The sequence below is a fragment of the Enoplosus armatus genome, chromosome 11, assembly GCF_043641665.1.
Source record: "Enoplosus armatus isolate fEnoArm2 chromosome 11, fEnoArm2.hap1, whole genome shotgun sequence".
In the NCBI taxonomy this organism is placed as follows: Eukaryota; Metazoa; Chordata; class Actinopteri; order Centrarchiformes; family Enoplosidae; genus Enoplosus; species Enoplosus armatus.
In genome coordinates, this window is record NC_092190.1 from 11,355,709 (window position 1) to 11,383,622 (window position 27,914).

Genomic DNA, 27,914 nt, shown 5'->3' on the forward strand with positions numbered 1-27,914 from the left:
TTATTTGTTGAGCAGTGTTTTCAGTGAGTGAGTTAGTGTGTTTATAATAGCAGACATGGTGGCAGAGTGATGTGTCAATGCATTCACACGTTGGTCACTGGGGGAGCTTCCCGAAGCCGCCTCGGCAGCCTTGAGCAGACACACGTAGTTCATGACGACCTCATCCACCTTGGCTACCACCTCACGCCGCTCGCTCTCTGTGCTCAGGCCTTCCACGAGTGACATGCAGGCTTGCGTCAGGCAGCAGAGTGTGTGGAAGCTGTGCGTCAGAGTGAGCAGTAGCTCCTCTGGGCTGCTATACTCCACGGCCATCTGACTGCAGGCGCCGCTCAGCACTTTGGCCTGCATGAAAAGCAGCTGGGAGAACGTGTCCATGTCAGCCTCACTGACCTTGGGCTTCTCACCTCTGGACAAGCGACCGACGCTGGAACGCAACACACTGACCATGTCTAAGGCATCCTTCCGTGCAAGTGCAAACCCTGTGTGAAGGCTGTAGGTTTTTCCCTTCATTGAATTTACACGAGCTAGCCTTGCTTTAAGGCTCGTGTCGTTCATAGCTGTGGCCATATTACCCTGCTCAGCTTTATAGTTAGCTTTCAAGACCGCGTTGCCCCCGCGACTGAAAGAAACCGAGCAGACAGAGAACAGAGCATGTGAGGGCATCTCTCTGTCTTCATCATCACCATCGGCGTTTGTCTTTCCCCGCAGGAAGCAGTGACTGAACGGCCCGCGACACCTCCACGTACCTGCAGCCAGCCTTGGTGCTGTTGACTCTGGCAGCAACAGGGAGGGTCCTCTTATCAGCCTCCTACCAGATGAACTAGAGGCTACTGAACCCTGGGACAAGTTCTTGGGCAAGGTTTTGGCAGAGAATATCCTCTGTACTTTTGGGGGATCTCGAGACTGGAAATTCTGACCTCCACTCTTCCCTGTAAGTGTGGCTTTGGTCTTCTCTAACAGTGCTTCTAAGCTCCTGTGACCTGGCATTATGGTGCTCCAGCTCCTCCTGAGCATCCGAACCCTGCGTGGCTTCCTGAGGCTGCCTGTTGTAGGGTCACATGAAGATCCGCTTGAGGGGAAAGCCAGGGCGTGTGGGTCGGGCTCGGGGCTGGCCTGTGTTAGCCCACTGGGCTCTGTGCTACTTCTTAATGATGATGGTGACATGGTTGTGGTGGTGGTACTGGTCTCATTATAGAGAGCTAAAGATGACTCTTCCCCAACCTTCTTCAGCTGTGTGCAAGCTACACTAGGGGTAGTAGGAAAACAAAGAGAACTGTTAAGCATCTCTCTCACAGCACATATTCATCTGTAATAAACTGTTTCATACTGTTTCATGTTAATAATAACACTTATATACCTATATTTACTGTGTTTATAGAAATCAGATATGATGTCATGCATCTTTTCCTGAATTTGCGTACTTGTTAGAAATATATCTTAATTTCTTAAATTGTATCTTAATTCCTAAAGGGTCTAATGGACGAAAAGAACAAAAGTGACATTTTAAGAAATCTCCTCATTGCAGGTAAATAATAATATAATATTTTTATTAGGTATTTTGATATTTTCAAGAAAAAATAAAAATAAATGTGTGCAACAGAAATATAAATACTAAAATAAACTGACTTGTGACTCCTCAGATTGATCTTGGGACTCTTAAGGGAGGCCTATCCTCAGGTTTAAAACCACTGTTTTAAAGGGTCTGTCAACACAAATTGGAAAAAAGTTGTATCTAGCCATGCTTATTGAATTTGCCAAGGTTATCCAACTCTGAGATTTCGTTGTCACACCCATACAATGTCTGTGAATGAAACTTCATTTGTAGTACTCAATAAAATGTGTCATAAATTTAATTCACGTGTCCCTGTAACTCCACTCCAATAATCCTCTTAATATGCTGTGAACGTCTGTTGGTCGGTCAGTCCACCATTTCAGTCTAGACTGAAATATCTTGACTACTGGATAGATTGCCATAACATTTTGTACAGACATTCATTGTCCCCAGAGGATGAATCCTAATGACTTTGGTGATTACATGACTTTCCCTCTAGCACTACCAGCAGGTCAAAATCATTTTCATTTTTTTATAATTTGTCCAATAGTCCAATAATAATAACCAAATACCTGCAATAGCTAATGACATTCTCCTCACCCTCAGCTGCACTGTGTTTGGTTCTGATTAGCAAATGTTAGCATGCTAACATGCTAAACTAAGAAGGTAAACATTACACCTGTATAACATCAGCATGTTAGCACCAAGTACAGCCTCACAGAGCTGCTAACATGGCTGTAGAGTCTGAGTCTTGTTTTTCAGTAAAAGGCATTGCCTATGGAAACCGTTTAGGGTGAGGTCTGCAGATTATCTGGAGCATGAACACCATTAATCTTTACTGTGAGCACCACAAATGAAATGCCATTCACCGACATTGTATTAGGAGGATGCCAAAATCTCAATTCTCATTTCAAAACCTGGGCAAATGAGACCAAAACTATCTGCGTGGCTAGATACCACCAAATATGTGTTTTTGTAATTTGTGTAAACTGACAATTTAAAATATATTGCCCTTGTTTGCCTGCAATGAGTGTGCAAGAAAGAAACAAAAGGGACATTTACACAGAAATAGATACAAGACAGCACCCTCCTGTTTAGTTTTACCTGTGGTTTCTTTTATCTTGGGCATTCTGTGACTGCCATCCCGCGTAATCCCAAACCCAGGCTCAGCACTGGTAGCTGCATGGATCTTCCTCAGCAGCGTGGGGTCCATGGGATGGCCAACCCTCCCCTGACCTGGGAGCCCATAACCTTTCTCCTCAGCAGTTACATAACTCAGCCCCTTGAAGGAGGACTCTGACAGTACATGCATATTGTCTGTGGCACAAAGGGGGGAATCCATGGGAGTGACACAGCTGCTGCCGCCTGTGCTACACCCGGCATCTATAGAAGAACATTGTGAGCTTTGGAGAGAATGAATGCCTTCGCTCTGTATCGATGACATGCGCTTGCTCACGTGGTATTCATATAAGCGCGTGACGTCTTGCTCTGATGGTGGAATCTTAATTTGCTGCTGCTCATTATCCTGTGAAGTGGCATCTCCCTCGGCGTTGACGGGCCCTTTGGACGGGGAGCGGAGATGGGCATTGAACTGTAGGCTTCCTTCATCTGAGTCCTGTTTCTCTCCCTTTACTGTCAACCTGTCTGCGTGGGAAGCCTGTGAGTCATTCACACACTCCAGAGACAGATTTTCTGCCATTTTGTTTCCGGGCGCTCTCTGCTGCCATTTTTGATGCCTGTCTTTAAAGTGAGTTCGCCCCAGATCAAGTTGATTCATGTAATAGGAATCTCTCACAGTGAAAGCGTTATACTTCCCAACAAGATGAGGGGCCTCCTCTTTAGCAGAGTCTTGAGAAGTCATGTGAGATCTGTCAGAGGATTCACAGGTATCTCCTTGGATTCTGCTCTCTGCCTCCCTTTGCTTTCCTCTCTGCCTGCTCATCACTGAGCCCATGTGCATCTTGGTGAAGTATTCACTGACAGATTTTATTTCCATTGTCTCTGGCTCCATCTCACCGCCATCTGAGTGAAAAATCTGCGATGAGGCGACGGCAGATGATTTCGCCTCCTCCTCCTGATGCTCCAGGGGGTTGTACTGCATAGCTCCCGCGCCACCATCGCTAGGTGTAGTGACCTCGGCCTTCTCCTCATTCACGGCGTGGTATCCTTCTGTCATGGCTGCATGCATCCTCAGGTGGTTCTCTGAGTGTCTCTGAGCAGTGGCCAGCTCGGAGCTCTCTGTCATCTCAGAGGAATTTGTCTCGTTGCCAGAATCTGAGGACTCAGGGCTAAATGCTCGTGATATTTCTACACCTGTGTGCCACAGAAAGACAAACATCTCATTAACACATGAAAAATATCACAGATTAGAATCAAATGTAGTTAATGGTAATGGCGATGTAATTCAGCATGTAGGGGAGAAAAGGAGTGAATGATTACTTTGGAATAACACTGACAATAATAAACATAAATCACTATATAATAACATTAAAATTAAAATCAAATTATGGCATCTACAAAATATTGATAGAGAACAGTCAATGGCTTTCAAATTAGCATAATTTGTTCTATATTAGCAACAAACATCTGACATGGTGCAGTGTGCAATTGAGAAAACAAACAAAATGATCCACAAAACAACAACAAATCTTGTCAAAATGAATGATACTGTAATGAACAGTTTGTATGCTCAAATGAATGAAGAAATACTCACACAAATGGAAACATAGAACAAAATGGGCTTTATTGAAAAAAAATCAACAACAACAAATCAAAAGTGAATGGCTGGAACATGTGTGGTGTTAATGGATGAACGTTACAATAGTGTAAGGAGAACCTGTGCTACTCTCTGACTGTGCTGGACTCTGTTCCTCAGATGCAGCAAGGGCCTCGAGTGCCTGTAAGGTGGACACCACTGCATCGTTCAGAGGCTCCCCGTGGCCCTCTGCTCTGTGGGTGGGCACTGAATCTATGAGAGACACTGGGATATCATTGCAGGCCCCCTGGGCCCGAGTCCCGGCCCCCTGCTGCTGCTCCTCCTCGTCAGAGCTGTCCCTGAAGCCGGGAGGGGGAGCAGCGATGGCCAGGTTAAGAGAGTGCAGCAGCACGTCATTGTCCTCCTCGTCATTACCTTCCGGTGGGGGAGGGAGGGAGGTCAAGTCAATGATGTCATCGCTGGACCCTGAGAGTGAGAGTAACATAGGCTTGTCAATGTCACTCATCACCATGTCCTCCTCACAGCTGATGTCATCCTCATCCTCTGCGTCGTCTGTTGTCTCTGCGTAGCAGATATCGTGCAGCAGCGGCTCCTCAATGCATTCTGTAGGACCAAAGATTTTGGTAGAGTACTGATACCCGTCTCCGTCTTCTATGGCATCCATCATCTTATAGTCCTCCTCGAGACGCCTATACATGGGGCTGTGATTGTCTAGAATCTCCGGGCCCTCATCCATCAGTCTCTGGTAGCCCAGATTTTGGGGGTTTACACCATCTAAGGGAGGATCTCCGAATATGAAGGAGACCTTTGCACTCCTGGAGGAGTCTGGGGGTTTGGGCCTTGGGACGTTGAGGTAAGTTTGGGAGCAAGGGATTCTGCAGCACTCGGCTCTCTCTGCCGTGTGCATTGAGTGCTGGGCCTGGTGGATCTCAGTTATGTAGACCGGTTGGCCTTCATATCTCCCGTGGTCGAGGTATTCACAGTCCTGGTCAGAATAATCTTGGCTGTACCTCTGGTTGTTTCTGTCTTCAAATCCTTTATGGGGTGTGCTGTATGTGCACTCGATGGCCTGGTAGTTCTGCTTTAGTCTCGTTGCATGGCCTGCAAAGAGGAACCAAACAATTAAACAGATCTATTTAAACACAACACATTTTCACGAGTTATTTTGTGATCATACCAGACGTACTCGTTTCGATACTGTCTGTGTTTTTGGCCACATTGAAGATGGAGCGCCGAGAGTCCACCAGCAATCTGTAGTAGCCAGCAGTCAAGCAGGCCAGATTCATTGCATCAACAGACTCCATTAAGAGAGTGATGGGCTGTGAAAGAGGCAGATAAGCAGATGACAATGAGTGCAAAATAAATGGGAGAGCAGGGCTGTAGAATGAGGTTATAATGACTGCTGAACAGACTTGGTGTTGTTAGGGTAAAACCATAGTTACAAAAAATATTCACAAAACAAGTCAGTACATTCTTTTGTTTTTAAAAAAAGCAGAAGGTTTATTAACCTTTACGTCCAGAACATGTAGTTCCACTCTAACCCTGTTCTCATCTTCTGTATACATCTCAATGCGGTTGACATGACTAAAATCAGCCAGAAGTGCCACCAGGTTTGTTTTGGTGTTAATCACGTGGCTGATGCCATATTTGGGCCCCACCAGCAGCGTCACTTCTGTGTGCTTCTCGCCTTGCTGTAAAAAGGAAGAGAGAGTCAGCACATGTACCACTTTCTGCATGCAGATGAACATATGACCGTGTGTGTCACACATTGGCTGCGTATAATGTGAGGTGAAGATGGTTTCACTCACAATTAGTACGGATTTAAACACCCGTCCTCCATACAGCCTCAGATCACTGAGATACTTCAGATAATGGACCTTTGCCTGCAAGGCAGTCAGCTGGAATGGGGAGAAAACAAGAGGCACAGGATAAGACACAAGCTGAAATTATTTTAATGAAGTATTCACAGCAGAATGTAATGTTCAACTGAGTAAAAAAAAAAAAAAAGGTGCAACATTATCTGTTCAAGTGACCACCCAGCACCATTATTTTGAGACTTAACACTCCACTAGGTGGTAGTCAAGAGTCTCCTCAGATGTTGTGCAAGGCAAAGAGAGAGAGATGGAGAGACATAGAGATGCAGAGAGAAAAAGAAAGAGGCAGCACACTATACCTTTTTACCAGGCGGCACCAGGTTCTGGTTGGTTTTGAGGATGTGAGTGAGGGCCTTTTTGATGTTCTTCTCTTTCATGCTAGACAGCACTGCAGGAGGTAGGAACAACGCCAGACCCCACTCCTTCCTGCAGACGCACAATTCATAAAGATTAGAGACGCTCACTCAATCACTACGAAAAACAGTCAAGTCATCATTTTTGACCAGTCATTGATTTACTTCACCCAGAGGTGGTGCATTGATTAACTGATAGGGTACACTCAGACTCACTAACTAACTAGCAGGGACGTATCTTCTGGCTTTGCAGAAGAACAATACAAGAGGAGATCATTATTGTTTTATTGTATAACAGCATTCTGGAGTTTCCTCTATAACGGGAATAAGTCACCAGAAACAACAAAATGACTTTATAGTTAGACTCCAGCCTGCATGGTGCAGTGTGAAATCCAATCTACTTACTCAATATACTTGAGGGAAACTTTCTGGGACTGCTTGGTATTGATGGTTAGAATATACATTTGCAGGGCAGCCAGATGGAGGGCCGTGTCGTATTTCAGCTCTGACCCAAATCTCTCCAATACCACGTCATTACAGCTCTGGAGGAGCCGGAGAGGAAGAGGACAGGAGGAGGTTACACTTCAGTTACAAGACAACAACACACCTACAGTAACCGTGTGTTTGCTAAGGCCATTATTATAGACTAAAGTCTACACTAGGTCTTAGTCCTGAGTTTTTTCAGATTAGCATTCTGTGAAGTGTTACCTGCATCTGCTGATATTCACCTGAACATAGAGGTACTCAAATGCTACTGCGTCTCTCCTGAGTAGGTCCACGGGATCCTTTGGGACAAAAGTGATGCGAAAAAAGCACTTCATCTTGTGTGACCCCGGCCTCTGTGTCACCTACAACACCAGTCGGAAGATAAGAAGGGTCCCATTAGTAAAGTGTTTGTGTCTGCAAAATGTCTAATAACAAGTGCTTCCATATTTTTACAGATTTCTTTTCTCAGATGAGCAGGGCCAGTGCATCACATGCAACATTTGATGTGAACTAGAATCATGGAGTCTGTCAGGACTAATATACACTTTTGACAGTGATTCAAGGAATAGTTTGACATTTCAGGAAATAAGCTTATCGCTTTTTTGCCAAGAGTTGGATGAGAAAATCAATACCACTCTTATACATGGCCGTTAAATATGTAGCTTAGCTTAGCATAAAGACTGGAAACAGGGTGACAGCTAGCCTGACTCTGTCCAAAGATTAAAGAAATCTGCCTACCAGCGCGTCCAAAGTTCACACATTAACAAGTTTTTTCTCTTTTGTTTAATCCATACAAAAGTTAAACAAGAAGTGCTTGTTTTCTTGAGGGACTATTTCAGAGATGTATTGATCTCTAACTGTTGGCAAGAAAGTGAATATGTCAAAGTATTGCTTTAACATTTTTCATGTATAACCAGACTATAGTTTTGCTCCTGTCGTACTACACTATGAATATAAAAATACTTTATTGTACACTGAAGACAAGGCTGGTGTCCTCCCTCTCTTTTGCCATCAAGTCTATTATTTAACCATTCCTTGACTCTCCTGTTCAGTAGCACCTGTTGAGCTGTCTCACCTGAGTTAGCATCTCTTGCTCATGCAGGAGCATGAGTTTGCTGGCAGATCCCTCAGCTCTTTGCTCCAGCATTAGAGAGAAGTGTTCGATGCTCTTAATGGATAACTTTTCTTGGAGGGTCAGGATGACATCCTTTCACACAGAAAAAGTCATAGTTAATACAAAATGAGAACCGTGCAGATGCAACAGCCTGCTCGGGATCAGCTCAGTGCCATAACCATGAATCATTTTCACGGCTGAACACACAAAAACATGACCACCACTGAACAAATAATCTGAATTTCAACAAAAGCAAAATGTAGGAAATGTGAACCGCTGACCAAGGTCTCCCTTCACTGTTCATTAAGGTTCTGAAGGCCATAGTGAAGAGAGGAGTTTGCAGTTTATAATGTACGGTGCAACTGTGAATAACATTCATTTAAACTGAGCATCACTTTAGATCAAGCAACTGCATTTCATAGTGAAGCAAGGGTTCTTTCAGGCACCTACCTTAATGGATGTGTTGCTGTCAAATTTAAATGATTTAGTCTGCCCGTTCTCCAGGTACACCTTCAGAACATTTGGCATAAAAAGAAGAGAGTTGTCCTTCACCGTTTCCTGAGGATGGAATACGAATCATTTGATCAACAAATCTCACTTTTTCTGATTGAAAGTTGTTTATATATGGTAGTTTTAAGTGCATGGGAGTTGGGTTGGAAAATTCTGTAATTAGAAGACCTCTGGGAGAATTATTGCACATTTAAGTGCTCAATATGGAAGTGACTTTGAGGATTAAAGGAATACTGAAAGAATAGTGTATATATATATATATATATATATATATATATATATATATATATATATATATATATATATATATATATATATATATATGTGTCTGCAACTCTAAAGCTCACTAATTGACACGTTATATTTCTCAAAATGACAGCACGACTCCAGGAAGTTACTGCTCCCAGCCAAGAAACAGTCTAGCACATAACCCCTCTGTAAAACCACTTAACACTTTGGTTTTTGTATGGATTAAACCAACAGCATATAACATGTTATTTAGTGAGCTTTAAAGGGTGCTGGTAGGCGGATTTGTTTTTACCTTTGGACAGATTCAGGTAAGCGGTTTTCCCCCAGAAGATGAGCTCTCCTGACTGTCCCTTCATATTTAACAGATACAGATACTGCAATACTACTGTTCGATTTGTCAAACCTTTTCTTTAAACATGTATGTGACCTATCCTAGCCAAAATAGGAGTGAAAGTAATGCAATGATGCATCTTCTTTAATAATCACTTTCTGGTTTTATGTAAGACGCTGCTCTATTTACTCAGAGGATATGATAATATGATGCCTGATAATCTCCTAACTTTGTGGTTTCTCTCTAAAAACCTCTTCTCTGTGTGACTCATCCGACAAATCAGGGAAGCTCTCTGTCAGTGTCCCCCTTTTTCTGTCAATCATCCCCACATCCCAGTGATGGTAGTGTGATGAAAAGAAATAGGATGAGGTGCGTTTTTCTTTTTCTTTTTTTTTGCTCCTGCATGTCTTCATTTTTTAGGCAGTGATTTCTAATATTTTCACTCTGCTCTCTGCCAGCTTTTAGAGTTCAAGTCTGCTGCTGTCGTCTCCTGTCCAGAACCTTGATGTGTACAGAATGAATCCGTGTCCAGTGTGACTTACGGGGACCTGGCCATTGATGATGACCTCTTCAGCGAAGCGGACTTTAACAGGATTAGTCTTTAACTTGGCCTTTTTGGCTGCACTGATGAATGCCGATTTGGGTGACTTTTGGAGGGAAAGAAGAGGGGGGAAAAAACAGATTTAAAGGACAATCAGTTCCTCTAGAGATGAGTCATGTATTTTCAGCTAAACAAAATTCAAGGACATGTTCTCTTCTTGAAACACGACAACCTCCCATTTCTGATGCAATTAAGGTGGCTCTGTGTAACAGCATAACAGGGAGGGCACCCTCACTGCCGGTGTGTCATTGAGGCTGCGAAGAAACACCCAGTAAATGGAAGCAATTACAGGCTGGATTATAAGAGCTGCTTGGTCCTTTGAGTATTGTGGAATACTACGCCCATGTTTTTCTGCAAATCAAATCCTTATTCAAGTTTAGCCTCTGTTAAGTGGCTGTTTTTCAAAGACTCAACAATCAGTCATGCTGAGCCTCTGCAACATTACGATACTAAACAGAAATGATTAATTGAAATGCACAATGAATGAATGTATTTAGACATTACATTATCAAGTACATTATATAAGTTTTAGGAAATGTTGCAGGTATCAAACACTGTAATTACTGTCTCATGTATTGAGAATGATCAGATTTCATCATAGGTTTCCTGCCACACAAGAAACAGCATATATGTCGTTTTCTATGAGCACGCACTGATGATTTGGTCTATTTTTGGAGGCAATTCAAGCACAATTCCATTTCCACTGTCTTATTATGTGAACTGTAAACAAAGGCCGAATATATGCTCCTGGCACTGTGTGTTCATCACCATCTGGTGCTCCGTGACTCTTGTAAATGTCGATGTGGCAGTGTTCATCTGAGGCTGACGCTATAATATGAGAAGACTTGGAAAGATTGCAGCGCTTGGACTCCCTTTGAGTTAGCGGGGCTCTGACACAGCTAAGGCGTCATTGATACAGTGCCAGCACAAACATATGGCATGATTAATGATTTGCTTTCATTGAGTCAACAAAATAATCACCTCCAAACACACAAGCAGTACTCGACTTAATTCGTAGAGGACAGAGACACTTACTGGGTACGGCTGAATAACGGTCAACAATATGGACTCCTTGCAGCTCCTGCAAGACACAAAACGTTTTTTTTAAAGAACGATTAATTTGTAATAAAAGTCAAAATAAACAAAATACTTTGGTTAAGAGAAATCTGGAAATGATACAGTTTTCTTGGACGCAGCTATTGTTATTTTGAGACATCATGGTGGACGGTAGCAGGAGGAACATTGTGTCCCAGTGATGCTCCTGGCAGTCCTGTTTTACTGCAGAGCCTGAGCCCATTCAAGGCCACAGGAGCTGTGAAGGAGTGGCCACATGGGCACTTTTCCCTGTACTAATGTACTATTTACAGACTGCCGCACAGGTCAGATGAGGACCAAACGCTCACAGCCAGCCACTCAGCTGTGTCAGTGATATTAATCTAATGAGACGCATGAAAAAACATCAACACCAGCATACAGCTAAATCACGGTGTATGGAGCAGGTGGCTAAAAGAAATGTACCATAGCTTTCCAGCTGGAGTATTTGGTTTTATAGCACTTCAAAATAAAATAAAATAAAAAACTAAATACAGCGATGGACTAATTCCAGTGATTTCTGTGAGAGAAAGTAGTTTAATTATGTATACAGTTCCTATATAAAGTATTCACCTCCCTTGTTTTCATGTTTCATTGTTTTACATCATTGAACCATAGGGGATTTAATGGGCCTTTTTGAGTTGTTTCAGAGTTGCTTGGAGCTGTTGTTTGTTGTCACGTTGTACTTTACAATACTGACTCACCAAAGGTTTTTATAACATTTTATTTAGAGTTCTCACTGTATACAATATATACAAAAACAAGACCAGAAATAAAAAAAACATGACGACAACACACATACAACCACATATAAAACAAACAAGCTCAACTTCAGTATCTTCAACGTGAAATATAAATAAACATACGTCATATATATCGCATCTTTTATCCTTCGTGAATAGTGAGTATGTGGATTTCCAGTTTTGACTATAAATTTCTTAAATACAACTGATGAAATAAGAATGATCCAACACTGCGGATACCTCACTGTGTCCTTTAATATACACTACATTGCCAAAAGTATTCACTCACCCATCCAAATAATTGAAATCAGGTGTTCCAATCACTTCCATGGCCACAGGTGTATAAAATCATGCACCAAGGTATGCAGACTGTTTCTACAAACATTTGTGAAAGAATGGGTCTCTCTCAGGAGCTCAGTGAATTCCAGCGTGGTACTGTCATAGGATGCCACCTGTGCAACAAGTCCAGTCGTGAAATTTCCTCGCTCCTAAATATTCCACAGTCAACTGTCAGTGGTATTATAACAAGGTGGAAGCGATTGGGAACGACAGCAACTCAGCCACGAAGTGGTAGGCCACGTAAAATGACGGAGTGGGGTCAGCGGATGCTGAGGCACATAGTGCGCAGAGGTTGCCAACTTTCTGCAGAGTCAATCGCTACAGACCTCCAAACTTCACGTGGCCTTCAGATTAGCTCAAGAACAGTGCGTAGAGAGCTTCATGGAATGGGTTTCCCCAGCCGAGCAGCTGCATCCAAGCCATACATCACCAAGTGCAATGCAAAGCCTCGGATGCAGTGGTGTAAAGCACGCCGCCACTGGACTCTAGAGCAGTGGAGACGCGTTCTCTGGAGTGACGAATCGCGCTTCACCATCTGGCGATCTGATGGACGAGTCTGGGTTTGGCGGTTGCCAGGAGAACGGTACTTGTCTGACTGCATTGTGCCAAGTGTAAAGTTTGGTGGAGGGGGGATTATGGTGTGGGGTTGTTTTCCAGGAGCTGGGCTTGGCCCCTTAGTTCCAGTGAAAGGAACTCCGAATGCTTCAGCATACCAAGAGATTTTGGACAATTCCTTGCTCCCAACTTTGTGGGAACAGTTTGGGGATGGCCCCTTCCTGTTCCAACATGGCTGTGCACCAGTGCACAAAGCAAGGTCCATAAAGACATGGATGAGAGAGTTTGGTGTGGATGAACTTGACTGGCCTGCACAGAGTCCTGACCTCAACCCGATAGAACACCTTTGGGATGAATTAGAGCGGAGACTGAGAGCCAGGCCTTCTCGTCCAACATCAGTGTGTGACCTCACAAATGCGCTTCTGGAAGAATGGTCAAAACTTCCCATAAACGCACTCCTAAACCTTGTGGAAAGCCTTCCAAGAAGAGTTGAAGCTGTTATAGCTGCAAAGGGTGGACTGACGTCATATTAAACCCTATGGATTAAGAATGGGATGTCACTTAAGTTCATATGCGAGTCAAGGCAGGTGAGCCAATACTTTTGGCAATATAGTGTATCTTGAAGTATACAAGTTGATGGATTAAAATTTAAATTCTGCATTAGACAGACCAAATTCGTCCAGGACTAAATTTGTTTCCATTCATTAAATCATTTACAGTTTCTATCCCTCTGTACCTCCATGTAAACCAGTTTAATGGTAGATTTTGAGCTATCCAAGGATTGTTCCATAAAGATGTCTTTTTTGGAATTGATATCGGCTCACTCAAAATAAAAAGGTGACAGAATGTATGTCTTGAGCATTTTATATGTAGGTAAAATGCTTGATGTGGCAAGGTGATATAAGTCTAGATCTGGCACATTAAATCCAGCTTTGGAAGACGTAAAACCTTTTTATTTCTATGGGTTTTCCCCCCATATAAAGTCTGTAATAGTAGAATATGCTTTTTTAAAGAAAATTTTAGGTGGAGTAATTCATACAGTAGAAAATAGAAATAAGAACTTGATTCTCCCTGTTTATGGGAAGATTTGTCCTTTTTAATTAAGCCTAATTAACAAACTAAAATTGTCTTTAATATATCTGTTGCTTATTGTCACTTATTATACATCCAATTTAATACTTGTTGTCCACTTAAATGATGGTTTTAAGTCCAGGTACAGATGTGTTTATCCTACAATTGACTGAAACCCCTTGACTACACTCAGGTGATCTCTATTTAACTAATTATGTGACTTCTAAAACTAACTGGCTGCACCATTGAGGATTTAGGTGTGTAAGGGTTTTATACTTATGCAAACATGTATTTAGTATTTCTGTTGATCAGTGTGACATTAAAAAACATTAAATCTACTTTGATTCAATGTTGTGACACAATAAAACATGAAAACTTCCGAGAGGGATGAATACTTTTTATAGGCACTGTACGATTATCAGCAACAGGTTTAACAGCAGGCAAATGGCATCTCACCTTAGTGTGTTGTCATACCTGACAAGGTCAATAACCCTCTCCCTGGGTGCTGAACTGACTGGCTCATCATTAATCATGATGATCTCGTCCCCTGGGATCAGCTTGCCTTCTGATGGACCCCCTGCCAACGCACGCCAAACAAGAGGTAAGTGGTACAAACTGTGCACAGTCATGCAATTTGCTTCATTTTCTTGGTTTCCTGTCTTGCGGCTCAAGGCTCTAATGAATGCTTACTCATCGAGCACTGTTCAAATCAATGAATCATCGACGTAAACTACAGCCTGAGTGGGTTTCCCCCCCTCCTTTCCTGCTACATGTTAGGAGGGTTTCATCTCCTTCGGGGAATGTGTTGATAATGGCTGTGGATCGAATGAGTCACTATTGTATTAGAGCTCACCGTACAGCTGGGGCACTTTACCTGGTGTGACTGAGCGGACCACTACAGGTTTCTCACTGCCTGCCACAAATCCAAAGCCAAGCACAGGGTCTCGTCTCATCTCCACCTTCCGGGGCGCTGGTGTCACAAACTTGTCCCCGTCCAGACGAACCTCCTCCAGGGAGTTGCTCTGGGAGACGTGGCTGTGGGAATAATAACAATTTCCTGTTTTTGTCATCACAACTGGTTGTTTTTGTTACATTGTGAAGCACTGCTGTTGTATGTAGTGTTGTGAAACCACTGTTAGTGTAGCAAAAAGGAAATGTCTAATTCTACACACTTCAATATTATAAGTATATAAAGATAATTATACATTTTAAAATGTAAGGTTTAATCTGTGGAATTGCTAATGTTTGCTGTATTGAAAATGTATTCAGTCATTGCACCTCATGAGCCATAGATTTGATTTCACATATTGCACAAGTAAACTGTTAAAGACATATAAAGAACAATTGGATTTAAATTTGAATTTATGACCTTAAATATGCAATTATTTTGACTGCAGCTGAAACGATTAGTTGATTAATTGATTAGTTGATCGACTGAAATGTATTGAGCAACTATTTTGATAATCGAGTTTTAAGCAAAAACTCCAATCGTATAGTGAATATATTTTGGTTTTGGACTCTTGGTCAAACAAATCAAGGTGTGAAGACGTCACCCTTGGCTCTGGGAACTTGTGATGGGTATTTTTGACATTTTTTAGACCAAATGATTAATTGAGAAAATAATGGACAGATTAATTGATAATTAAAATAATCATTAATTCCAGGTTTCCTTTCAAAATATGCATGCTGAACTAATATAACCACTAAAAAGAATCACCTTCAAGAGGCTGTTTACTGTGACTGCTAACAGTATAAAAAATGGTTGTTTACCTTGTGTCTAAATCCCCAAAATGTTTGAAGACAGGATGCCAGATATTGTTTTGAAATAAGGAGCTAGAGCAGTGCTGCAAAAATAGAACATGTGGGCGATGGTAATCAAGCTCCAATGTTTGTATTCTCACATTGCAGAAATCCACTGTGTGTTTTTACCAAGAAGCAGTTTTCTGTAGTACTCACACTGTTCCGTGGTACAGAGTAGGCCTCTGCCTCTACCTAATAAAGATGCAGGACAGATATGATGTGGAGTGTCACGCTGTTGAAACCTCCTGACGGCCTGAGTTGGAGATTTGCTATCTAGAGGACTGTAAGAATCCTGCCATCAATAGCTGGCTGCAAACCAAGGCTGTACAGTTTGAACCTTATTTGACCCTTTACTTCAGTTACCCTGATTACCATTTTTCTTTGTCCTTGCAACACAGTTATTATTCCTTTGGCTGCTTGAAATGAAAAGAGCTGCACAAACTGTATGTAGCTTTCACGTATTCTGTGATCAGAGTTTTTACAGATCTCTCTGGCTGCAAAAAGCAGCAGCAGCAGCTCCGCATGGTGCCAACAATGTTGGTTAATTAAAGCCGTGGGCAGACAGTGTGTAATTCACAGTTATTCCTGACACATGTACTATTCACCACTAAATACTAACAATTAATCTTTCATGGCACAAAGACACAGTGAGATCTGTCAATCGCGATCCCAATACTAAGAAAAAACAAGGGCAGCAAGATGTTCAAAGCGAAGTGATTGTCAACTGATATATTGGAGGAGGATTCAACAATTCTTTCCCAGAGCTATAAACCAGAAAAAAACTCAAACATGTGATCTGTCATAAGGATGTAAAATGCAGCAGCTAAACAGATAACGAAAGATGACAGGAGGTGGAAAGAATGTTTCAACCAGTTTTTTTTTTTTCAACTTTTATTTTCTGTGGTAAAATCAGTCCTGAACTAGAAGTGAACCCGACCTCTGTGCTGCTCTTACATTCAGCTTTACAGAGAACTAAATCTTGAAACAGAGATTGTGTATGTATAAATCAAATGATCAGCCCTTAAGTAATCCTAATCCAAAGAGAAGAATATAAGGCAAGTAAGATAAATATTACAACCAGTCTGGAAAACACTGACTTACTAGCCAATTCTAGTAAAATGGGGCCTTTATTGTTTGGAGTGGGGTTAAGAGGTCTACAGCACATAGCTGCAGTGGAACAGACTTTGCTGAACCTTAAAATTAACCACCTAAATCTTATTTTACAATTTATGTCAAACTGCTTTCTATTCAAGCTGAACAAGAGCCTGACGTTTGATCGGCTGAGCTACAATAATCTATAGAAGATAAAACGACAACATGATGTCCTGTCAGCTGAACATACAAACATTTTGAGGGCTGGTAGTCTCTTTAATTAAGAGCTATTACTGTACCAAATGTACGACATTTTACATAAGTCTGACTGCTTCCCATTACGAGGACGATGTTCTTATCCCTCCTCCCACTCCCTTGTTTTGCTCTGCATGTTTTTGTCATGCAAAAGGAAGGAAGAATGAGTAAGAGGCATTTAACAAATGGTAACTTGTAATAAGACTAAAAGTTGTGTTTTAAAGTAGAAAGAAGTAAAAGCATCTTCATGGAAAAGCTTGTGTAAGAAATGTGTCTTATAAAAGAATCCAGCAGATATTGTGCTAAATCTGACCCGCTGGCACACCATGCTGGTAATTACTTATACAAATGCCTCAAAAGTAATGTGCTACTGATTCAATTCATACGATGATACAAGCTAATATAATATGCACTGCGTGAGTATTATGCAGAGGCCATAATGCATGTATTTGCAATTAAGATATTATCCTCTTTGCTTCAATTGAAAATGACATAGCCCCAGGTCTTCCATTGGTGCGTTCGGTAATACATCTGCATTACAGTGTCATCACTCTCTTTCCTGCAAGCACATCTTTGTTTTTCACAAGTGGAATGGATATATTTGACTTTATATTGTTCATACAAACATTTTTTGGGCTAGCTTTTCTTTAGAACCAAATTCTTACATAAAACATATCTAACAAATGGACAAACTACAATGCCACATATAAAAAATGTGGATGTTTGACACACAGTCAACCGGTTTTCAGTTCTACATATATGTAAATCAATCTTTATGCTTATTGCTGTTCACCAATATTGGAAAAGTCAGTAAAGAAGCCTTTTTTTTAAAAAATGGCTACCAAGAAGCTAAAGGCAAAACACAATAATTACATAGCTAGATTAATTCAAGAGCTTTGAGCTATTATGTCACAAAATATAGGAGATTTGCCCCAATAACTTACTGTATCATCACAATAACAGCTCACAAAATGCTCACTCATTCTCACACCAACACACACACACACACACTGATTAATTTAAATACATGGACCCATTGTGCTTCACTTAAACAGAGCAGACACATCTGAAAATTGAATAACAAAGAGTTAAACTTCTATTCGTTTAACAACAACTTTGCACATCCATTTGAAAATGAATTGATTAATTGATCACAAAACCGCAGAAGCCTCTAGTTTCACCGCGGTGTGGTGCAGTAGTATGAGCAAGCAGAAAGGCTGGCGATGGTATATGCAAAGCCTGCGGTAACAAGACTCAAAAGGTGGAAGTGGAATTAAAAATAACGAGCTGAGTGGGTTGTCCCTGTACCATATTCACCTGAGGCCATCGAAGGAGAAACACTTATTCCAACATCTTAGAAATAAGAAAACATGTTTGTGTCAAATAAGTTAAAATAAGTTTCCTTCTGTGGCTTGTATAACAAATTCCATCACCATGTCCAAAAATAACAATCAGCTCTGAAATGTGCTATTGTTATTATTGTCATGAAAGCAGTAGCGGGTGTGTTGTATTATTGAACACAACGGCATAATGTGAGGGTGGGAACGCTATCAACATGTACAGACTCAATAAATAAATAAAAAATGAAGCCCTAGTTTGTTAACTTTATTATTTCCCCATACAATATTCCCATAATATTCATGAACTTTAAAGTCTACTATCTTTGACTTTACTTTATACTTTTTCTAATATGATGTCATTATAATATTATGTATTATCCAGAGGCTTTCGTGATGGTGTGCGAGAATATGCAAAATATTCACCCACATTAGGATTTCAACACCCAATCCGGCAATGTGGGACAGTATAAACAGGACAACACACACCAATCAATTAAATCACCGCATCGATTAAATATGTAATGAACTATTCAAGTCCATAATTATTTCAGTGGAACGCCCAAGCCTCCATACAAAACACTCAGAAAGTCTTTATCTTTTATTTCCCCCCCAATTTCTTTTAACAAGGGATTAGTTTCATATTGATTAAATACCAATACACATATTTTGACAACTCACAACAATTACTGCACAATGAACTCAATTATTTTACAATTCTGAAGGTCCTTCTAACACATATTTAGTTTGGATTTGTGCGTCAGTTTTATCTCTCAGACGACGAACTCAACAGATTGTGCACAAATGAAAACCATATGGACCTGTGCATTCAGGAAGAGTAGTGTCTCCTCCCCGGCATGGCCACCTGCTAAACATGGCTGGATTCCCATTGTGCAGACAGCCATGCATCTAATGGTCCCTAATCATACTCATTAGCTGCTAGTGTAGCTCCACAACACTCTATACAGCAATCAGAAAGTGCACTGTGAGCTATACAGTTAACAGGATGAACAGAAATGAGCAAAAAGAAACGCTGGCCAGACTGTCGCTGTACAAAGACTATTTTCACTCTTGTTTCCATAAAGCATATTTTGGACAAAGTGGAGTAAGCTCATTACCAAAAGCAATATCCTGTTACTCTTGTTCTGAAAGGCTGCTTTCACACGGCTCACAACTTGTTGGTTATATTTGTCCTGCCTGGAACACCTTTTTTAGAATTATGCAATCGCAGACGTTTTTTATTGACATATTTTTTGCTGTGTCACTCCTCCTTTTAGGGGGCGTGAATTTTCTAAACCTCCCACATGGAAATCTGGCTTTGGCTATGAAATGGTATAAACATTTTTGATGAAGTCAATTTAAGTACTGATGGAACCACTGACTACTTTACTTTGACGTCTTTGTGTACTGGGAAAATAAATTGCCATCCTGCCATCTCATGCTCAGTCTTTAACAAGAAGTCTCTGTTAAAATTGTTGTTTTTTCAAATGATATTGATCTATTCTGTCAACCAATCCTCCAGATTATTGTCACAGTACTCTCTAAACTACATTACATCTATGTTAAATACCGTGTGTCACACTGTAAATATTAAATGCCTACTGCTTTATTCATGTGCTCCTGTCACGCAGACTAGACATGTGTTCAGTTGAGAAATACAACAATTGAGTATCAGCACCCTGGAGTCTTGACAAACTCACATGGCCTCAGACAGTCGCACAAACGTACATTTGATTATGTCTTCTTCAAATTTAGAAAGCTAAAGCTGGAGCCAAAACAGCCTCTATGATCTGCCTCATCCAGACACACTCTGCATCCAGCACTTTCACTGCTCCCTACTCCTTACATAACTCCTCTGACATCACGCTTCTCATGCTGTAACCCATGTGTGACAAGAGCTCACCTCCTATTCCGTAAACCATGCAAATATACGGATTTTTTTCACATTAGAGAGATGCATCCAGAACACAAAAAAAACGCCTGTGCACGTTGTTACATTACAATGAATATTAAAGAAGCAACAATCTTGTGAACAAATGAAATAAGCAAGAATTTTGCAAAAGCTGTCTGAATCTAGTATGCACAGGGGTTCATAAATGCAGCACTATTTTTAGATCTAGTATGAATGCATATTGCACATCTTGGGTTTAAAAAAAATAGAGGAAAACCCAGCTGAATCAACAGAGCAGATGAAACAAATACTTGATACAACACTTGTTACATTAGAACATGTGCACACAAACATAAAGAACCAGTGGAGAGTTTCTTTTTTACCTGCCAGTACAGATATCCAGAAGTGCCAATTACGAAGGATCAATTACGCTGACAACACTATAAGCTAGCATCCTCTGAGGAACGTGCAGACTCTCAGATCAAAACAAGTCCCTGCACAGGTGAATTTCTTCATCAGCGGCAGAGTACACACACACACACACACTCTCAAAAGCCCTCTTCTGCATTTGGGAGACTGCGAGAGGAGTATTGTGGGTGTGAGAGAGTGTGAGAGAGAGTGAGAGTGGGCAGGAGCAGAGTGTGCGCAGCAGTGGAGGGAACAGAGAATCAGTATTCTGAATGCACAGATGGAGACAGTGTGGAGGCAGTGACGTGGCAGGAATAATCACAGGTTGGCAAAGCATCTGAAACATCTGGGACAGAGAGCGCTCCCCCTCTGTTTCTTTAAACACAGGGCACTTACTTGATGTAGCAGTCACGCCCCTCTCTAATGGTGCCCATGTCCCATCCATTGGGGGGTCCCTGTGAACCGCTCCAGGTCCCTGAAGGGGGCGGCCAGCCTGAGGATTTGGTCCTGTGGCTGAAGAGGAAGAACAGGGAAGAGAAATTTAGCTTAGAGCAACTTTATATCATAATGTGTGATGTAACTAAAACCTACTTACATAACACTTCAAGCCCTGAGTTTATATGAAAAATCAGTTAATCTAACTCCTAAAGAATGTCAACATAATATTTGAGACATTTAGTAATAGAAGTAAATGAGTCGTTGGCTGATGTGAAGCGATTCAACTCAAGTGATAAAAGATTGTCTGATTCCAGCGTGATAAACAATGTTCCACGGCCACAGTTCACTCAGTGAATACAAATCAAATTAATTACGTAAGCTAGACACACAGGCGGAGTTGTCATGCCTCACTCTTGTGCTTTGAGAGGCATGAAATTGGTTTTATTTCTAGATGTCAGCACATTCTTTATAAAAGAAGCCCAGAGGAATTTTCTTATAAAGTGGTTATTTGATTTGCTCAATGCCAAGACGATTTGATGAAGTTTATCAGACGATACAACCAGCGGTAACCATCGTTCACAAAACAATTGATTGCACTCTATTGTGTGAAAGACTGTGTCTGTCTAAATCTCAATTATAGCTGATTTCCTGATTTTACCAGCAAAACACAATTCTGCACAGCATTTCCCCCGTGCTACAAGTTGGCAGAGTGCAGGTATTCAGAGGAGCTGTAATTGGTTAAAATGTTTTCATCTGTCTTTTTGTCTGCACCCCCCTCCTTTTCTTCCCTTTATCTCTGTCTTTGTGTCTGCACACTGGTGATGCTATGAAAGCGGTGGCAGTAAGTTATGTCACTTCAAAGGCTTGTCTGCCGTGTAACAGGGCTCTTCGCATTCATTATTCAAGGCCCCTCTTTCTTTCCCTCTAAATGTTTCCCCAGTTACTGTACCGACGATAATAAATTGTACGCAGTGTGCTGGTATCTGTATGAGAGTGTGTGTGCGTGTGTTGGTGTGGGTGTGTCCACGAACATGTCTGTCTGTATGGGCGCGCGTGCCCATTTCATGAGATATGAATAAAATATTGCCAACTTAACACAACGTATAAGCTGGAACAAAAGTTCGAAGTATTGGAAAGCTATTCAGTGCAAGAGTTGGCTTGCACTTGGCTACACAATAATGCAACTTTAGCTGAAGTATATTCTGGGGTCCAACAAAATCAACAAAACATTCCTGAGTGCATTAAATCATAATTAATTCATAAAAGAACATGTGCTGTTGCTGAAAATGGTGTTTTTCTTTTGTGCACTACGTTTGAAGTCGGGCTCTGAACACAGGAAGCAATGTGATTTCTCTCCCAGTTCAGTGGTGTGTTTGGGGCATATTAGTGTTTCCACATGGATATGGATTTATTTGACCTACAGTACATTAGCTGGGAGCAGGCCTCGGTGGTGTATATTTAGAACACATTTCCTGCAGCTCAAATGATGTGTGTGGACACAACTGGACACTGTCTGACACTGTTGGAGCCATGTTCACCTCATTGATGAGTCCTACTTGCACCCTCCACTTCAGCTTCAGGGATAAAGCTAACAGCCGTGTTTGATGTTACAGATTTACAAATTTTACACACGAGATGTAACGTATAAGAGGTTGAAGAATTGTAGCATATGAACATTATTTTATAATGGTAGTATTATTGCAGGATTACACCTTTAGTGATGATACGTTAGACATTTCTCCAAAGGTCTACAACATAGTAAAGCATATTGTACTTACAGTTTCAGACGCTGTGCCTTCAAAATATGCTTCTGAACTGATAAATTGTTCCACAAAATCCATTATCTGTCTCTCAGCCACAATGTCTCTGTATTAATGGCACAGATACTGTGATCTTTGATTTCTTTTGTCTGCAGGTGGGAGCTGCATTATGCCATTGAGTCGCAGCCGTCCAGCTTACAGGGAGACTGAAAAGGTTCACCCACTGGTGGACAGTGAAACTGATCTTCCTCAGCTAGCATTAATAAATGATGCCTGCACAGTCACATTGGACTAAGTAATCGAGCGCCAAGTGGGCAAGCCATGCTGCACAATTCATGAACAGGTTACCCAAGAGTCAGAGGGAGGACAATTAGAACAAGAAGTTGGAGGCAAATGTAGCAAAGGATTTCTCTAAGGGACAAATTGCACTAAAATTACAAAGTGTATGGTGACTTTTTTTGTATATCGCTCTGGATTTTACTTACTTAACTCTTCAGTAGCAAGTAATCTATAACATATATTCACAACAAAAGGAAAAATGACTCGGCTCATAAAAATGAGTACAATAACACAATAAAGCAGCTACATGCCTTTGCTACCACATCAACTAACATCAGAATTCAGAATTCATCTAAATTGGAAGACTGCAAAATAATTAATTTACAAAAGACTTCATTTTGTGCATCTATCTTGATATCTTTCAAGATATCAGTGGAAATATTCATCCAAATTTATCAGCAGCTATAAGTTGGAAGATAGTACTTTAATTGTCTGAGAGATGGGGAAAAGATCACTTTTCAGCCCTTCATAAAAATTGCATGAACAATGTGATCCTTGCTTTATCACAGTAGTTCACTTTCGCTTTCATCTCACTGAATACAAGCTAGTTGGCAAGAAGCATTCTGGTGTGTTCTGAATGCAGGGAGTAACTATGCATTATAGACAAGCCACAGCTAAGAAGAGCACATTCCAACACAGACACTCAAGTTAGTTTGAATAATTTACATCAACAATCTCCATGAGGGTTGGCTATATGAAACCTGGTGCTGCGTGGCTGTCATTACACATATTGAGAATTAAAGAAGTGCATTTCTTCATGAGGAATTCGCAAAGTTATTTCCTCTGAGAAGTGTTTGCATCAATGACTCCCATCTGTGCGTGGCAGCAAAACTGACATTTACGTGACCAAACTCTGCATTTCCTTATTGGTTCTTAAAAAGAGATGGGGAAGTATCACGGACAGGTCTAGAGAGCCATATTAATTGTCCTTTACGTATGCCACCATCAATTAAACATCACATTATCCTCTTCCAGTGTGGCCAGTTTGGTGTGTGTAATTGACTATGGGGATCCAGTCTCATAGGATCTACTGTATTAACAAGCTATTTCCTTATGTTTGAGCAGCATTCAGCAGAGTGTCTGATGCATCACACACACGTAATACAATCACACTGTCACAACTACATTACCGGTAGTTTTAAAGACATTTAAATATAGAATAATTCAAATATTTATGAATTTCTTGAGGCCACTGCATGCTCTGGATCTGAAATCAGCGATAAAGTTGTGTGCGTCACTCCACAATCACTGAACACATACCCAACTTTTCACAAGGTCTAATCAAAATAAATGGTATTTTTTCACTCTCCTCGTGCGACAAGGAGTGAAGTGTTTGAAGTGTAACTTGAGATACATGGTGAAGAGGCAGAGGAGATGCTGCTTTCTCAGTGCTCTTGAATTAAACTGAGACATTTATGCAGAGCTAGACCGCTAATGTGATTCTGTTTGGATTTGAAATCTGTGGAGAGACAGCAGATGAGATGACCATCTCCTGGGAGGAGGCCGGGGAGTGGAGCCGAGACGTGGCTCAGACAGAGAGGAACCTCTCTGATTAAAGGCCTTATTCCTCGACTTGTTTTTAGACCGCCTCCATTCTGTTGAGGGCCTTTTGTTTCAAAAAAACATCTGCCCTCTGCTTCTCCAACCACCACCTTGGCTCTGATCCTTTGGTCAAAATGGCAGAACAATAGAACACAGTCTAATCTGCTATTTATTCGGTGCACTGCTATTTATACTTAGATGTTAAAGTAAAAGCTACCAGTGATTTCAAAAATATTGCTGACCATGTAGTTACACATAATTGCTTAATTTCATGCTGCTGTTCTCGCCCATTCTGTGACTTATACATCACTGTTTTTTTGTCCGCTTTACGTAGTATTTATTTGACACCCGAGAGGAAAACACTGTGTTTCCCTGGCATATGCAAGAAACCACTTTCATTTGAAGCAAACAATGATGAGATGACATCAACACAGCCAAATCAGACAGCCTGGGTGGATTTTATACATTATGCAGTAATACTGAAATTTTCTACACAATAACACTCACTTCAGAATAAGAGTGTCTATTTTCCCCATTATTCCAACTGAATATTGTATTTCTGTGTTTGTCTTTGGAAGCACTGATATTGTTGCCATGGGCAACCGCACTACCCTGAGCAGCTCTGGTGTCTCTATATAGAAAGGTTTTTGGTTAGTTAATCTCCTCTGGTTGGAAATAAAACTGCATCTGTGAAACAGCCCACCCACTATGATCCCCCTGCTATTTTACAGTGTGTAAGTGAGCCTCACAGTCCCTCTGCCTCTTGTTTACCTGTTAATGTGTACATCATTTTATATCCAGCTGTAAAAAAAAAGAAAGAAATAGACACAAAACTTAAGAAGGACATCTGTGTTTTCATTATTATTTCATTATTACTCCGCAGTTTCCCAAGGCCTACTTTGCTCCACAGTGCTCTATGTAAAACATTAACCAAATATAGTGATGAACTTACCCTGTGGGCACTGTACTAGACTTGGGTTCTACTGCATCTCATTGTGCTACTCGTTGCTTTTATGCTAAAAGCTCTAAAGGACAGAACAAAATAAAAATGGTTGCCTGAGACCTCGTCCACCAGCCAGCTGGCTCCCATTTCTGACCCTGAGCCATTTCTGGTCTTCTCTTCCCTGAGAGCTTCTGATGTGGCTGGCTAAGAATGACAGATCTTTTGGTCTTTGTGTACTCTGATGAACATTTAGGCTAATCAATTTGTGTCCAGACCAGTGATTTCCTGTGCGAAAAAAAAAAAATTGCAGTCAAAACATGCCGAACAATGGCTCACAGAATAGATTTTTTAAGAAACACAGCCAGACGTGAAGTCACGCAGTGCAACTAAAACTGTTCTTCCATATTACTCATGTAGAGGAAAAATCTTGCCAACGCCATCCCGATAAACATTTCCACTCACACATTTAATGAACACATCTCTCTTTTACATAAGAATGACTAAAAATAGTTGCATCGTCATACAATAACAAATAATCCTTTTTAATGCATGCAATGCAAGCTTCAGCAATCACCTACACAGACACACATTTTAGCAACCCTATTGAGTCAGGCAATCACTGCGATTGAGTGATAATTGACACTTTCTACAAAAATACGTTCATGCTCATTATCTCCAAAGTGCTGAGGCGGGCAAACCATTGATAACACCCACGGGATATAATAAAAGTGTAACAGCACTTCCAGCTAAGTTAAGCCAAAGTTCTACAAGGAAAGATCAAACCAGAGCAGCTTAAACAACTTTGCTCAAATGGCTCAAACTTGCTTTGTTTTTTCGATGGAGGAGCATCAAAGAGCATCAAATATGTGGCAATGTTTTAAACACAGCAAAGAATGAAGAAAATGAAAGGATGCTTTTGCCTCTGACAGCAGACACATCTGGGGGCGTTGCGAGGCAGGAGGAAGAGACAATGAGGGGAACGTTCTCTTTCTTAAAGATCTTTAAATACATACAGTCAACCTTAGCAAAACAGCACCCTGCTGACTTAAATCCTTGCTGGCAGCTGAGGGAGAACACAAAAAAGAAAAAAATGCCTGTGTAGCAGTGGTAACTCGTAATCAGGGATAGCATCGTGTGGCATTATTAACAGTGACAGGATGCAGTGACGTTGGTGGTCCACTGGGAGCCGCATCATAAAGGCTGTCATGGAGGGATACTAACTGGAAAACAACAGTCCTGTCATCTAATGGAAAATCCCTGCTACCTGCTTTCCTGCAGGAATGTTAAAAAAAGAAGCTGCGATTTGCATACAACTGAAAAAATGAAATACTGAGGTGCATTATTATGCTTCAACGCTGCAGTAAATTGCTGCAATTCTTCATTCATCAGTCATTTTTCTGCCTATAAAAAAAAACTAATGAAAACAAACGGCAGTGCAGTCTGTTGATGACTCATGAGTGAAATGAAATGCACTGAATGTGCCCATTCTTGTGACATATACACTATCTTGATTTAATATTTCCCATTTATGATCAGCTGTTCCCACCACCAGTGGTCTGTAGTGTTTCTGATGGAGCCAAATCCCCTGGGAGGATTACTGTCCACTGGGGCAAATCAACTCAATCTAGCAGACCCATGGGTGCATAAGGTGAGGTGTCTGCCCTGGCAATGAATGAATTCCTGGAGTGTTAGTTTAACATAAACTTCACATATCACATACTCACCATCACTTCTTGTAAAACAAACAAACCAAATGTTCAGTTCTCTTTTACGCTGACATTTGCCAAATAAGAGTAAGAATGAAAACTACAGTTTTATTGTGTTTATTGTAAAACAGCAAGATTTCAACTGCTCTACATCATCAAGTGTTCATCCTCCGGTTGGCCAGGGGTTTGTGAACTTGACCGCTATTAAATGACTCAAACACTATATTACTATTATACTACCAAAATATGATGTTTGAAAATGACTTACAACTCTGTAAATAATTACCTATAGCCCTGAAGTGAAAACAATCTGAAACAAATGCAATTAATTTTCGTAGTGTAGCAGAGCATGTATTCATGATACACATAATCACAAAACATATGAAGCAACAAACCATAAACGCTGTATAACAAATTTATGAACTTAGATGCAGACAGTTTAGATACATGAACCGCATCAGCTTCTGCATCCACCCCCACTCCCATCTACTTCACTTGCTCATTCATTTCACATCATACGTGACTGCACAACTCTCTCTTGAGCGATCAATAACTCAGCATTTTTATTCACCCTGTTCCACATGTGATTCCTGTGCCTCTCTCCTGATCATGCCTATACGAACATACAGAACACCACCCACTAGAGAACGAACCGGCACTCACACAGAGAAGGCAAATACAAAGCAGCATCCGTTGGACTCACCCTGACAGCTTTGGCATCTTCACAAAGCTGAACACATCCATGTGCACTGCAGACTGCAGTCAAGGCTACCAATTTACCATCTACTTCACTCCGGCTCCATTGTCCCGCACTCTT

At 41.1% G+C, this 27,914-nt stretch overlaps 1 protein-coding gene across 1 annotated transcript; it reads right to left on the reverse strand.

The window, feature by feature from the left end:
- Positions 1 to 27,841, reverse strand: frmpd4 (FERM and PDZ domain containing 4). The gene is made up of 17 exons (XM_070914075.1): positions 27,801 to 27,841; positions 20,766 to 20,882; positions 14,461 to 14,621; positions 14,061 to 14,163; positions 10,822 to 10,867; positions 9,728 to 9,832; positions 8,546 to 8,653; positions 8,057 to 8,188; positions 7,224 to 7,343; positions 6,901 to 7,037; positions 6,442 to 6,568; positions 6,077 to 6,166; positions 5,777 to 5,959; positions 5,455 to 5,587; positions 4,389 to 5,369; positions 2,657 to 3,865; positions 1 to 1,241 (listed from the first exon to the last, which is right to left on the reverse strand). Exons 1-17 carry the CDS (start codon positions 27,839 to 27,841, stop codon positions 1 to 3), a joined length of 5,034 nt encoding a protein of 1,677 aa, XP_070770176.1.
- Positions 27,842 to 27,914: the final 73 nt, after the last annotated feature.